At 55.6% G+C, this 13309-nt stretch overlaps 1 protein-coding gene across 1 annotated transcript in view; it reads left to right on the forward strand.

Annotated features, from left to right (window-relative positions):
* COL4A1 (collagen type IV alpha 1 chain) overlaps window positions 1–13309 on the forward strand; it is a 135045-nt gene that overhangs the window by 80631 nt on the left and 41105 nt on the right. The window contains exons 9-22 of the mRNA XM_062193944.1: window positions 212–295; window positions 382–444; window positions 2148–2183; window positions 2787–2828; window positions 4018–4104; window positions 4567–4593; window positions 4709–4759; window positions 5071–5115; window positions 5192–5245; window positions 6202–6243; window positions 8386–8470; window positions 8901–8936; window positions 9784–9948; window positions 12617–12712. Of these exons, the coding sequence (XP_062049928.1) occupies window positions 212–295; window positions 382–444; window positions 2148–2183; window positions 2787–2828; window positions 4018–4104; window positions 4567–4593; window positions 4709–4759; window positions 5071–5115; window positions 5192–5245; window positions 6202–6243; window positions 8386–8470; window positions 8901–8936; window positions 9784–9948; window positions 12617–12712 (913 nt within the window). The remainder of the gene's footprint in view (window positions 1–211; window positions 296–381; window positions 445–2147; window positions 2184–2786; window positions 2829–4017; window positions 4105–4566; window positions 4594–4708; window positions 4760–5070; window positions 5116–5191; window positions 5246–6201; window positions 6244–8385; window positions 8471–8900; window positions 8937–9783; window positions 9949–12616; window positions 12713–13309) is intronic.

Here is a 13309-nt window from a genome sequence, read left to right on the forward strand (position 1 = left end):
CACCACGTCCCGGTCCTCATCTGGCTGTAATGGGGACGTGGCCCGCCCATGAGCTCCTTAGCCAGAGGCTAGCTCCCAGGCTTAGGCTAGTCTCAGACCACGGAGCATGCCTGCCGCTTGGCTTTTCAGACCAGTGTCTGCAGTCTGGTGGGCCCTCAGTTCCTTGACGGGAGCAGTAGAATTTGCCACTTTCTCTTCTTTCGTCCTCCAGGGAGATCCAGGGGAGATCCTTGGCCACATCCCCGGGACACTGCTGAAAGGTGAAAGAGGATTTCCTGGACCCCCCGGCATTCCAGTAAGCGTTTTCTAAGTGATTCTCTGCACAGACCCAGTGGCTTCCCAGTTTGTCTTTTAATTCGTTTCTATCTCAACCCACTACAGGGCTCCCCAGGATTGCCGGGGCTGCAAGGACCTGTTGGCCCTCCAGGGTTTACCGGACCCCCGGTAAGTGCCCGGGACGTCCTGTGAGAAGAACGGGGGGGGCCAAGGAAGAGTTCAGTGAAGATGCACACGGTGGCGATGCCTCTTGGTTCGGCAGTGGCACAAGTGCCCTCCTTCCTAGGGAGACAAGCTGGGGCACAGGGCAGTAATAGTGCAGTGTGCCCAGGTGCCCCTGAACAGGTGCCACCATCAGCGGGGCTGGCTGCATGCTGGGGACTTCTTGGGCGGAAGAAGCCGAGCTTTAAGATGGGCGAGGCAGTCTGGGCCCAGGGGCTTCACCGTGAGGCACGCGAGCTGGGTTTGCAGAGTTGGGGTCGCAGCACGGGGTGGGTCTGTTAGGGGCGTGACAACGGTGCCCGCAGCCTGGCCTCAGTGCAGGCGAGTGGCAGCGGCATCCCCTCCCCATAGCTCCCGGTAAGCAGACTTGTTTGCTGAGTGCTGTGCGTGCAGGGAGTGGGAATTGTACGTGTACATCTTCTCACACAGCCTGCTTGAGAGTTATGTGCGCGCGCACGCACACACACACGCACACACTCACATATCTACAATAGGTATATTATATATACATGCTTTTAAAAAATGTGTTCGAGAGAGACAGAGATCTCTCATCCACTGGCTCACTGCCCCAGTGCCTGCGACAGCTGGGGCTGGACCAGGCTGAAGCTGGGAGCTGGGGACCCAGTCCACATCTCCCCCGTGGGTGGCAGGGACCCAGGTACTTGCTCCATTTCAAGTACCTGGAAGCTGCAGTTGGGGGCTGGAACCCGGCAGTGAATGCCGGCACTGCGCTGTGGGACGAGGGCGCCTTAACCAGGAGACCAGTGCCTGCTCCGGGCTGACGTTCTGAATTCACTTGTTATCTTTTTCTTTCCTTTAGTAAAATCCAAAAACTCTTGTGGCCACTTTGTTGAAATGTAAAGTGAATTTACATTCTTCTTAATGAATGAGTAAAGGATGTCTGATTTTTCCTTCTTAAGATGATGTAAAAGGTGTGAGATTTTGTTACAAACACAGGTTTTTTGGTTTCGCTGCAGTGCCTCTGTGAGGAATCATGAATTTGGTTTTGTTTTAAATGTCTGTATGGATTAGAACATCAGAATTAGAGAGAGGGGAGTGGGGTGGGAGGGGAGGTCTTTCATATACTGATTCACTCCCCACATGGCCACAACAGCCAGAGTTGAGCCAGGCTGAAGCCAGGAGCCAGGAGCTTCATTCAGGTCTCCCTCATGGGTGGCAGGGGCCCAAACACTTGGACCATCTTCTGCTGCTTTTCCCAGGCCCTTAGCAGGGAGCTGGATTGGAAGCGGAGCAGCTGGGACACTAACCAGCGCCCACATGGGATGCTGGTGTTGCAGGCGGCAGCTTTACCTGCTATGCCACAACGCCGACCCCATCAGTTTATTGGAGATGAACCACAGTGTCGGAGGAAGACAAATGTTATTCCCAAGCCTGCAGCCCCAGGGCTCCTAGAGATGGGTGGGTGGCCTCGGGGCAATGCCTGAGCTTTTGTGGTGTTTGCACTCATATTAATGATTGTCCTAGACTCTATGTTTTCTAGTTATTTTCAGTTTTCCAGCACAGAATGAAAGTTTAACAAATAAATGATCCTGTTAACCATTGACTCTTAAGAAAGCTTTTGCACAAAGAAGGAGTTAAAGGTCACGGAAGCTGTGATTGGTGTTTAATTAAAACGTCTCCTCCTGCAGGGTCCCCCAGGCCCCCCTGGCCCCCCAGGTGAAAAGGTAAGGGTGCTTCACTCCTTCCTCTTCGGTGTTTTGAGTTTAGGAAAAGTTTTGAAAATTATATTTATCTGAACACCCACTCCTATCTGTTCATCCATCCATCCCCACCTCTGTCAATCTCTGCCTGTCTGCCCACCTGCCACCCATCAGCCATCCCTCCGCTTCCAGCCTTTCGTCACTCCTTTGTTGTTGTTGTTGTTTTAAAGATTTATTTATTTATTTATTTGAAAGTCAGAGTTACACAGAGAGAGAGGAGAGGCAGAGAGAGAGAGAGAGAGAGAGAGAGAGACAGAGAGAGAGAAAGGTCTTCCATCTGCTAGTTCACTCCCCAGTTGGCCACAATGGCCGGAGCTGCGCCAATCCGAAGCCAGGAGCCAGGAGCTTCCTCCAGGTCTCCCACGCGGGTTCAGGGGCCCAAGGACTTGGGCTATCTTCTGCTGCTTTCCCAGGCCATAGCAGAGAGCTGGATGGGAAGTGGATCAACCGGGACTCGAACCGCCTGCCATCTTATCGCGTTGTATGTGGCACTGGTGGAATGACTTTGAGCAATGGAAACAACGCTAAAACAACTCTAATAATGAGAGCCTAATTTTTTATCAACAGGGCCAAATGGGCTTAAGTTTCCAAGGACCGAAAGGTGACAAGGTGTGTGAGCGTCTCTTGCGCGTGTTTCCATGTTTACCCCCCAGGTGTGAGCCTTTCGGGATGTCCACCTCGCGTGGCTCCTCTTGATAATGTCCGTCTTCTCTGTATATCCTTGAATTCGGTCGTGTTTCTCAAAGTGCTGGGATTACTGAGTTTATTGTCACTTTTGGAGAATCTGGAATGCAGTGACGTGCTCCCGGCACAATCTGACAGGCAGAGAGGACAATGCGATGACCGATTCCAGGGACGTGTACACAGAGCTTGGTCAGCATGCTCTTTGCCAGGGATGAAGCCGGGCCTAGAAGTCATAACAGAGTCAGCCAGGACTTGGCCATTAGTAGCAGAGTGTGACCAAGGCCACTGAGGGGACGCTGGGCAGTGGGCAGCCCTTCTCGGTGGCCAGGCAGGCACAGAGCAGACGCACAGGCCAGAGCAGGCGGCCCCATCTTTGGAATAGAGAGATAATGGGACCCCTGGGTCCCCAGGTCACTCCATGGGTTTCCCCAGATCAGATCAACGACAGGGCACGGGCTGGGGGTGTTCCTGTAGCTGCCGCTCCCGCCTGCCTCGCCAGTGTGACAAGGTGTGTGATGACCACCAGGGGGCGTCAGATGCAGGGGGCCTGGACAGAGCTGGACTGGGCAGTGGACCTCAACCTCAGTTTTTTGTCTCACCTTTCCCATCAGCCTCCCGATGAAGGGGTATTTTGGGGCCTCCTGTGTGCTATGGCCAGATGTCTTTACTTCCAGTGTGCCCAACACTCAGGATGCCTGGATAGCCACATTCCTAATGGTCCTCTTATTTCTTGTTGACCTGAAAACACCACCTTGCTCCCCAGCCAGTCTGTCTCTCTGTCCTCTGTGCCACCAGTGTGCAGCAATGCCCTTGCTGGAGTTTTTGTTCCACACACAGAAAACACGTCCTGTGGACATTCAGACGCCTTGTCACGACTGAGATGCGGCTGCCGGGCTTCCTAGTCCCTGGGAAGCAAAGCCACTGCTAATTTTCCATGCTTTTGTGCCATCTTCATGCTGAAACTTAATTTTATGCCAAGAGGCAAAATAGAGAACACAAGCCATTGCGTTTTTTAAATTGATGTTTTCTTTTAGGCTGCACTTCCCCTTCTTGCTGTTGTGATTTTTTTTTTTTTTTTTTTTGCCTGGTTAATTCTCCATTTTTGCACCCACAGGGAGATCAAGGCGTCAGTGGGCCCCCGGGAGTCCCAGGACAAGCTCAAGTGAAGGAGAAAGGGGACTTTGCCACCAAGGGAGAGAAGGTAGGTACATGCAGGCTGCGTGCGGCCGCTGCCGCTGTCTGATCTGGGACAGACTCCAAGGGAGCAAGAGAAATCAGGCAAAATGCAGCTCTCCATCCTGGCCTGGAACACATCTGCGTTCTTTTCCATTCGCTGTAACCACCTGTGTGCGCAGGGCGGCTGGCACTGGCCTGGCTCACGACTGATTCGAGGCTGTCCCTCCTCGGGGAGCGCCGGGGTGGGGGAGGCTGTGGTCGGTCACCAGTGGGACCCCCTCTGCCCCTCTATGCCCACGGCCCGGGCCGTGCAGGGAAGCCAGAGGCAGAGACCAATGTGAGTTTCTTTGCTCATTTGGAAAAGGGTCGTACTTTGTTGTGCATGGTGTACATAGCACATAAAAGATGGACATAGCCGTGAGACAGAGCTGACCTTTCTCTCTCTCTCTCTCTCTCTCTCTCTCTCTCTCTCTCTCAATCTTCTTAGGGTCAAAAAGGCGAACCTGGATTTCAGGTAGGTGCCCGGTTCCTTTATGTGGTTATTACTTCAATGTGGAGGTTACGCTTGTGTCTCTCTGGTTGCGTATCACTGACGTGTGTCCCTCACTCTGGCTTTTTCTTCTCTCCAGGGAATTCCAGGGATTGGCGAGAAAGGCGAACCCGGAAAACCAGGGCCCCGGGTGAGCGCTCCCCAAGTCCGCCCACTCCTCACTGGGACACCATCTCCCCTTCCCGCCCGAACCCGTGCCCCTCAGCCATCTCCCTTCCCGCCCGAACCCACTGCTCCTCTGCGGGCCTTTCTGGGTCCCGTGAGCTGGCGCCCCCGCCGGAGCGAAGCAGCCTGGCGTGAAGGCGGCCTCTGGATGCCCGTCTGCATGCAGCCGGCTCAGGGCGCGGCCCAGGCCGCTGATGGGGACCAGGGCCGCGAGGGTCCATAGCCATCTGGCTCGGCCTCGCCATGGCGCCAATGCTCTCTGCCTTCCTCCTGCAGGGGAAGCCCGGCAAAGACGGCGAGAAGGGGGAAAAGGGGAGCCTGGTAAGTCCTGGCAGCCGCGGCCCGAGGTGCAGCCCTGCATGGCCTGGGCGCCCCTCACGGCTCCTCTCTCTTGCAGGGCTTCCCTGGAGACTCGGGGTACCCCGGACTCCCCGGCCGCCCAGGCCCACAGGTGAGCACCCCTGCTCCCAGACCTCGCTTTGGCCCAAGTGCGCTGTTCTTGGTTCCTGTTGTTGCTTTGGTTTTTTTTTTTCCCTCTAGAATAATGAATCTTAGGCTCAAAGAGGAAAAAAATTACTTGTGCTCCGTTTGGGTGAAAACACAATTTTAGGGACTTCGTTGGTACTCATGAATTTTTCACATTAATTTTTTCCCATTCAAGTTTTTATAGGCATTCATTTTTTCCCCATTATAAAACAGTCGGAGGGAGCAGTGAGATGTGTGGAAGGAAAGAGACTGTCCGGTCTTTCCATTTCCACTCGGAAACTGTCAGAGTTGATCCTGTCCTGGCCTGCACACGTGCGCCGTGCTGGGCCGGGGCTGGAGCGGGGGGCCGGGAACGTGGTCCAGGCTGCCCGAGTGGGTGAGCGGAAGGCAGGTACCCGAGCCCTCACCTGCGTTCCCAGGGTCTGCGGGGGTGGGAAGCTGGCGTCCAAGGTGGGAGCTGGGAGTTGAATAGGGCGTGGGAATGTAGGAAGGGGCTTCGGGGTCTTCTGCGGGGGTCTGACCAAGCGGCGAGAGGGCGTACTCTGTGCATTTATGGAAAAGACAATCTCATGGATGTCAAGTGAGAGTTGGATTTAGAATGTGGTAGCTAAAATAGTTCCCAAGTTCTACAGGTGTTTCTAGAATCTCTTCTTGTTCATAGAGGAAAAACTAAGACACTGCCTTCTAGTTTAATGCCTTGTTTAAAAGGAAAGCCTCCACATTTATGGCCTAATGTGCGTAGCTGAGAACTTTCTAAACTGTTATCACAGGTGTACAAGAACATCAGAGAGCAAAAAGGTAGATTTCTGGGGGGTGGTCATCCAATGCGAAAGTGACTGACACGTATCTGCCAGTGTTTTCCGTTTTGGGGCACGCGTTTCCCGTGGAGACAGCACGCCGAGCTGTTTTCTTCTTTTGCAGGGAGACAAAGGAGAAGCTGGTCCTCCGGGCCCACCTGGCATCGTGAGTGCTGTGCTGGCTTCTGCCCTCCTGGACTGGGGGAGGGGACGGGGGGCACAGGGAGGCCGTGGGGCCAGCGTTTGCCCGGGACCAGGCTCTGCAGCTGTCCCTGGAAGACCTGTGTGTGCAGGGCGCACGCGCTGTGAGATGACTCGTGTTGTGTGCAGTTTGGGACTTCATCTTGCACCTTGCTCGCGTTTGCATTTCTTCAACCACTGAAAAGGCAAGGTGGCCCCTGCGTGTCAGCACGGATCCGAAGGCCAGGGAGGGAAATTTTCCTAGGGAGAGCAGATGGCCTGTAATTTGTCCTAGCAAAAGCACTTTTATTCTTGCAGATAACGTTTTACTCCTTGTCCGCATGCGTAGTTTGCCCACCTGTAAGCCAGGTCACCAGCCTCTCCTGAACGTGAGCTTCTTGCTGTTGGCTGCTCTCCTCCTACTTGTGCAGGGGGGAGGTTACACTTCCAGGAAGTGCTGAACCTTCTAATGCTTTTTTTTTTTTTTTTTTTTAAAAAAAGACTTCTTTATTTATTTGAAAGGCAGAGTTACAGAGGCAGAAGGCAGAGAGAGAGAGAGAGAGAGGGAAGTCTTTCACCCACTGGTTCACTCCCCAAATGGCCGCAACAGCCGGAGCTGTGCCAATCCAAAGCCAGGAGCTTCCTCCGGGTCTCCCACGTGGGTTCAGGGGCCCAAGGACTTGGGCCGTCTTCTGCTGCTTTCCCAGACCATAGCAGAGAGCTGGATGGGAAGAGGAGCAGCTGGGACTCGAACTGGTGCCCATTTGGGATGCCAGCACTGCAGGCAGCGGCTTTACCTGCCACGCCACAGCGCTGGCCCTGGGAACCTTCCTGTTGCTTTTATTACTCCACATGTTCTCCTCGTTCTTTTTTAAAAAACAGTTACTTGAATGACAGAGTTACAGAGAGAGAAGGAAAACTTTTACCGCTGCTGTTCTCCCCAAATGACGGCAATGGCAAGGCTGGGCCAGACCAAAGCCAGGAGCCAGGAGCTTCCTCCGGGTGTCCCACGTGGGTGCAGGGGCCCAAGGACTTGGGCCGTCCTCCACTGCATTCCCAAGCACATTAGCAGGGAGCTGGATTGTAAGTGGAGCAGCCGGGACTTGAACCAGTGCCCATACGGGATGTAGGTGTTGTAGGTGGTTTAGCCCATTAAGCCACAACTCTGGCTCCTATTCAAATTTCTGTTTCTATTGTTGTTTGTGGCTGCTTGCAATGTTGAAATATTCTGTTTTTACCTTAACCTCATCAATATTTTTTATTTATTTGTTTTTCTTTATGTTAGATGTTTGCCCTTTATTCATTTTTTCCTTGGCAAGGAAAAATTATTTACATTCATGAGTATAGCATCTGGTGTTGATGTATGTATGTATCGTAGAGTGGCCAAATCAAGCTATGTAGAATAAGCACATTTAGCAATAACTACTGATTTAGTTGACACAGAGGATCACATTTAAGGGCAATGTGCAACATTTGCTTTTGCCATTTTCCTGACATTTCCGTAGAGTAGATCCGGAGTGAAGCAGCTCTCCTTTCTAATGAGGTCTAGCGCCTTCTGGGCCAGGCGCCTCTCAATTTCAGAAAAAAACACTCCACTTTGGGACATGTTAAAAAGCAAAATATTTTCTTCTAATAAGAGCTGTGAGTGTTCCCCGACCCACAGCCTTAGGACACTGAAGGATGTTCCTGGGACCACACCCCGTGACGAGAAATGCTCACGGTGTGGCACGTGTGTCCCTGGGCTCCCTCCGTGTGGCATGTGTGTCCCTGGGCTCCCTCCGCTGTGTCCCTGGGCTCCCTCCGTGTGGTGCGTGTGTCCCTGGGCTCCCTCCGCTGTGTCCCTGGGCTCCCTCCGTGTGGCGTGTGTGTCCCTGGGCTCCCTCCGCTGTGTCCCTGCCCTGCCTCCGTGCGGTTGACAGCTGCTGCTGCCCCCGGGGTCCTGGAGGGGGCCCGGCCGCCTGCAGGACCGGCCCCGATGCTTCGTCCCCACTCACTGGCTGTCTCGGGACTCAGAGCGCCGCTGCTGCGGCACATCGTTCTGAAGTGCTTAGAGAAGCGCACCTCTGAACGGAGAGCGGTCGTGTGCGGCTGCTCCCTGCCCCGCGGTGATCTTCCTCCTTGTGTTCAGGTGATTGGCACGGGACCTTTGGGAGAGAAAGGAGAGCGAGGCTTCCCGGGAGCACCGGGGCTCAGAGGAGAGCCGGGCCCTAAAGGTAGCTGCTTGCCCTCGCCCCCCATCCCGCCTCTCTCTCTCCAGTTTTGACCTGGGCTCATCTGTATCTTGGAAGCAGCTGCGTGCCCTGCACAGCTCCCTGGGGACCGGGTCTTCTTCAGGTTCATAGGAGGGGGTCTTCAAATACTGCGTGGAAAAGGCTTATGGTGAAAAATTTGTGCATAGGTTTCAAGCATTTTGTGCCAAATTAAGCCAGCATCTTGGTTCCACGTTCCAGGCACTTTCTGAAGTCTTTGGGTGTCTTCGCCACGTGGGCAGCGCGGCCCTCTCCTGGCTTCAGGGCGCTGGGTGGCTCCCCTTGGGCGTGGAGGTCTCTGCACAGCCCTCCTGGACATTAGGTGGAGACATACAAGCTGGTGTCCGCGAGGGAACTCCTGTCAGTGTGCCCAATGCTCTCTTTCTCTTTCCAGGTTACCCAGGGATCCAAGGCCAGCCAGGACTTCCAGGTGAGCCTCCTCAGCTGGCACTCTCTCTGTAGGACCCTGGCTCACGTTTTGCAGGTGGTTATATGTGCATGAGATATTCGCATGGACTGGCAGTTTTCTAGTTCCTGGCTGCTGTCCCTGCCTGGGCAGGTGCCTGTGGGGTCGCCCCATCCCGCCATGCTCTGTGCTCCGCTCCGGGGTGCGGCCCCCATTGCCCCGGTAACCTGCTGTCTTGCTGGGCCGGCCCTGGCCTGCTTCCTGGTCCTGCTCTCCCCTCTGCTTTGCTGCGCACCGTGGGCCCTGCTGGTTCGGCTGAGGCCTGCACGGGCTGCCTTCGTTTCTTTCTGCATCTTGTACTTGTGCTTGTGAGTCTCCTCGGGTCCTGGGGTCCTCCTCTTCCTCGCAACTCTCTCCTCTCCGCTCCCTCCCCACTCAGGCCCAGCCGTGTGCTTCGCTGTGCTCTGGCCCCTTCCCCAGAGTCTCTCCACCTTCCTGTCACAAACCTCAGTTCTCGGCTTTGAGGCGGCCATATCTACTGCGGGTGCCCTTGACTCCGCGTGGCCTCCACCCCCGACCTGGAACCACACAGTGTGCGCCCTTGGCCCTGTGTTCCTGCCGTCTCAGAGCCCAGCCCCCTTGCCTCGGTGCCACCTGTGCTTGTGCCCTGCTTGGCAATGCCGCTGGTACCGAGCAGTCGTGGGCTTTAGCGTCCGCACGGCGAGGTCCTCTCCCTGAAGTCAGATGCGTGGCTGCCAGCACTTTCGCGTGAGAAAGCCCGTGTTGGGTGCCCTGTCTACGGCACCGCTAGGAGCCCTTGACCTGTTTGTGCTGGAGGTGCTGATTGGCCTGCGATTTGTGCTGCTTCCAGGCTTTCCGGTGCCCGGCCAGCCCGGTGCTCCCGGCTTCCCCGGCGAGAGAGGAGAAAAAGGTGACCAGGGACTGCCAGGCGTGTCTTTGCCAGGACCAAGCGGAAAGGACGGGCTCCCAGGCCTTCCCGGCCCCCCGGGGCCCCCCGGGCAGCCAGGCCACACCAGTAAGTCCCCCCAGGGATGGTTTCCCACAGGGTCCAGGTGCAGGAATTCGAGGGCAGAGCTGGCCGGAGCGCAAGACACACCAGCTTCTTTGTCCAGTGACTGGTTAATTATTGACATTCCACTTGGGATCTGCACAAAATTAACCATGCAGGAGAGAGGAGTAGTTAAAAAAAAAGAAAAAAGAAACCAGTTTCTAGGAATAAGTAACATGTTAACCAGTTCAGCCGCATGGTTTTTATTGAACACAGCCTGCATGCTGTGTGGTCTGGAGCCCCCGTCCTGCTCACACCCACACGTGCACTGAAGACAGGGCAGGGGACGGCGTGGGAGCAGATGTGTGGCCTGTGCACACCTCAGGCTGTGTGTGCCCCCTCGATTTCTCACGTCAGCCCCTCGTGAGGGCTGAGCACGCCACATGGAGCTTCCACTCCACTGACGCAGACTCCGGGAAGATTCTAGAGGTCTGAAGTCCACTGCCCCTGTGGAAGTGGGTTCAGGTTTGCAAAAGAGGCCTTTGGGTAGTGCAGATTCCGTGCCAACAGGTGCTCTGTGGAGCGTCCGGAACACAGATGCTCTGTGTGCTAGGTCCCAGGGGGCTGTGGCGGTGATTTGCTGGCACCCAGGGGCACCTCTGGGGAGGGAGCTCAGGCCTAGGAGGCTGCTAAGGGAGGCTGCACCAAGACTGGCAGGCACAGCCAGCTCTGGGCTGGCCATGTCTGTGGGCACATCCGCATGGATGTGGTGGGAACGCAGTGGCTCGCGTGTGACCTGTGCAGCGTCTCCTCTCGTGATTTTGTGGAACGTGGGAGAGGAAAGTGAACTCCGCGTGCCCCGGACACCCCCATGGCAAAGTCTTCGTTTCTGTGTCCCAGGAGGGTTGGGGCCGTCCGAGGGCCTTGGGGTCCCTGCGGGTTGGGGTGCATCAGGCCCTGTAGCAGGAGCCGCGGGGAAGCTTGCACAAAGTCCTGCCCCCTGGCGCGTGGGATCTGGGGGGGAACAGGTGTAGATCAAGATAAGTAAAGTAAGACTGTAAGTGTTGGCGAGCCAGAGGGGAGGCACAGCCAGCAAGGGCAAGGTGCAGTTGTGGGGGTGGGGAGTGATCTTCACAGAGCCATAAGCTGACGCCAGAGAGGGGGTGCTCACTGGGAGAGAAGCTGGGAGAAGAGTGTTTTTTTTTTTTTTTTTTTTTTGATTTGTTTATTTGAAAGTCAGAATTCATGGAGAAGCAGAGGCATAGACAGATCTTCCATCCACTGGTGCACTCCCCAAATGGCCGCAACTGTCAGGACTCTGCCAGGCTGATGCCAGGAGCCAGGAGCTTCATCCGGGTCTCCCACACGGGTGCAGGGGCCCAAGGACTTGGACTGTCCGCTGCTGCTTTCCCAGGCTCATTAGCAGGGAGCTGGATTGGAAGTGGAGCAGCCGGAACTTGAACCAGTGACCACATGGGATGCCGGCGCTGCAGGTGGTGGCCCTGCCCGCTATGTCACAGCACCAACCCAAGAAGAATATTTTTTGCAGGCCCAAAATATGCATAAATTTTTTTATAAAAATATGAAGTCCCCATCAGTGTAACATCTACCGCACCAGATTTCTAGATTTTCTTTTGAGTCCACATAAACTGAATTCCTGAGCACAAACAAGACTTATTCAGAGTTACGGCACAGGATACAGAGCCTACATCTCGGAGCTACTGCCGGCGTGGCCTGGCCACAGCTCATGAACCAGGCACTGTAGGCATTTCCACGTGCTGGTGCTGCTGCCGTGGTCTGGTCCCGGCTGGTTGTGGCAGCTCCGTGCCCCCCGTGGCTGCAGACCCCTCCCTGAGCAGGCGTCAGGTGGGCTCAGGCCGTGAAATCGGAAGTCCTCAGAAATGGCCCCTGTCTTCTCGCTTCAGCCCGGAGGTTTCTCTGAGCTGATCGTGGTGGTGGATGTGGCTGGGCCTGTACAGGGTGCGAAGGAGCCGGGCAGGGCGCGTGTCCTGGGAAAGGAGTAACTTCTGTCTCCCGGGAGCTCGCGTTGCCAGCATTTGCACGGCCAGGGAGTCGACACTGCTTGTTGGACTGGGATCGGAGGGCCTGCTCTCTGAGACATAAAGTTGAAGTCCCCTGCCCATGGGTCAGAGGACTGTGGGAGTCAGCAGGACTGGAGGGAGACACGGTGCAGGTCCTCCACGGTGACTGTGGGGACAGCCCCGTGTCACCAGCTCAGAGAAGCAGACAAAGCCACAAGCAAACAGAGCCAGGCCCTGTCCTGTCTGACCTCAGTCCTTACGCTGTTGAAACTTCCAGCTGAGCTGTGAGCCAAGGCTCTGGGTCTCCTTGAGGTGTCCTTGTTTTCCTGGGGTGGGGAGACCAGAAGGGTTTGCTCTGGTTAGTGCGTGACCCCAGCCCCGGGCCCTGGCACTGGGTGGCCGTGCCACTGCTGCCTTGACCTCCTCTCCGTGGGTGTGAGCAATGCTCTGTGCTTTGCAAGAGGAAAACGAGGCAAGGCAGGGCACAGGGCTGGTGACGGGAGACCACGGGGCGGGGGTGGCCCCGCACGGCTGAGACGGCCAACTGGAGCTGAATTTCTAGACCTAGCAAGTGACCCCAGCGTCTGGTTTGTAAGAGGCTGGAGTAAGGGGAGGAAGGCCCTCACTGATGGTGTGGCCTTGTGTCATTTCAGACGGCATCGTGGAGTGTCAGCCCGGGCCACCTGGCGATCAGGGTCCTCCCGGCACACCAGGGCAGCCGGGATTGAGTGGTGAAGTCGGAGAGAAAGGTAAGGGATCTTAATTTCTTCTTCTTTTTTTAATATTTATTTATTTACTTGAACTCAAGTCAGAGTTACACAGAGAGAGAGAGAAAGGTCTGGTTCACTCCCCAGTTGGCTGCAATGGCCAGAGCTGCGCCAATCCAAAGCCAGGAGCCAGGAGCTTCTTCTGGGTCTCCCACATGGGTGCAGGGGCACAAGCACTTGGGCCATCTTCTACTGCTTTTCCAGGCCACAGCAGGGAGCTGGATTGGAAATGGAGCAGCAGGGACTTGAACCGGTGCCCATATGGTTTGCCGGTGCTGCAGGCAACAGCTTTACCTGCTATGCCACAGCGCCAGCCCCTGCCTGTCCAGGTGCCAGCGACATGGCCTACGCACTGAGCTTGCAGGCAGTGTTATGAACAGGTGGATCCACACTGCCTCGGCAGCCCTGCCTTGGGGCGCAGCAGACAGGGGCTGTCCCCGTGTTCACCTGCCTGGCAGTGTCAGCCCCGTGGTTCACCACCTTGGGCTTTGGACTGGAAGGGGGTTTTGATCGTCAGAACCTAGAAGCATCCATGCTGCTTTGGCCAGCATTGTAGAATTCTGACAGTGTGTAGCTGCA

The sequence above is a fragment of the Lepus europaeus genome, chromosome 6 (genome assembly GCF_033115175.1).
Source record: "Lepus europaeus isolate LE1 chromosome 6, mLepTim1.pri, whole genome shotgun sequence".
Classification (NCBI taxonomy): Eukaryota; Metazoa; Chordata; class Mammalia; order Lagomorpha; family Leporidae; genus Lepus; species Lepus europaeus.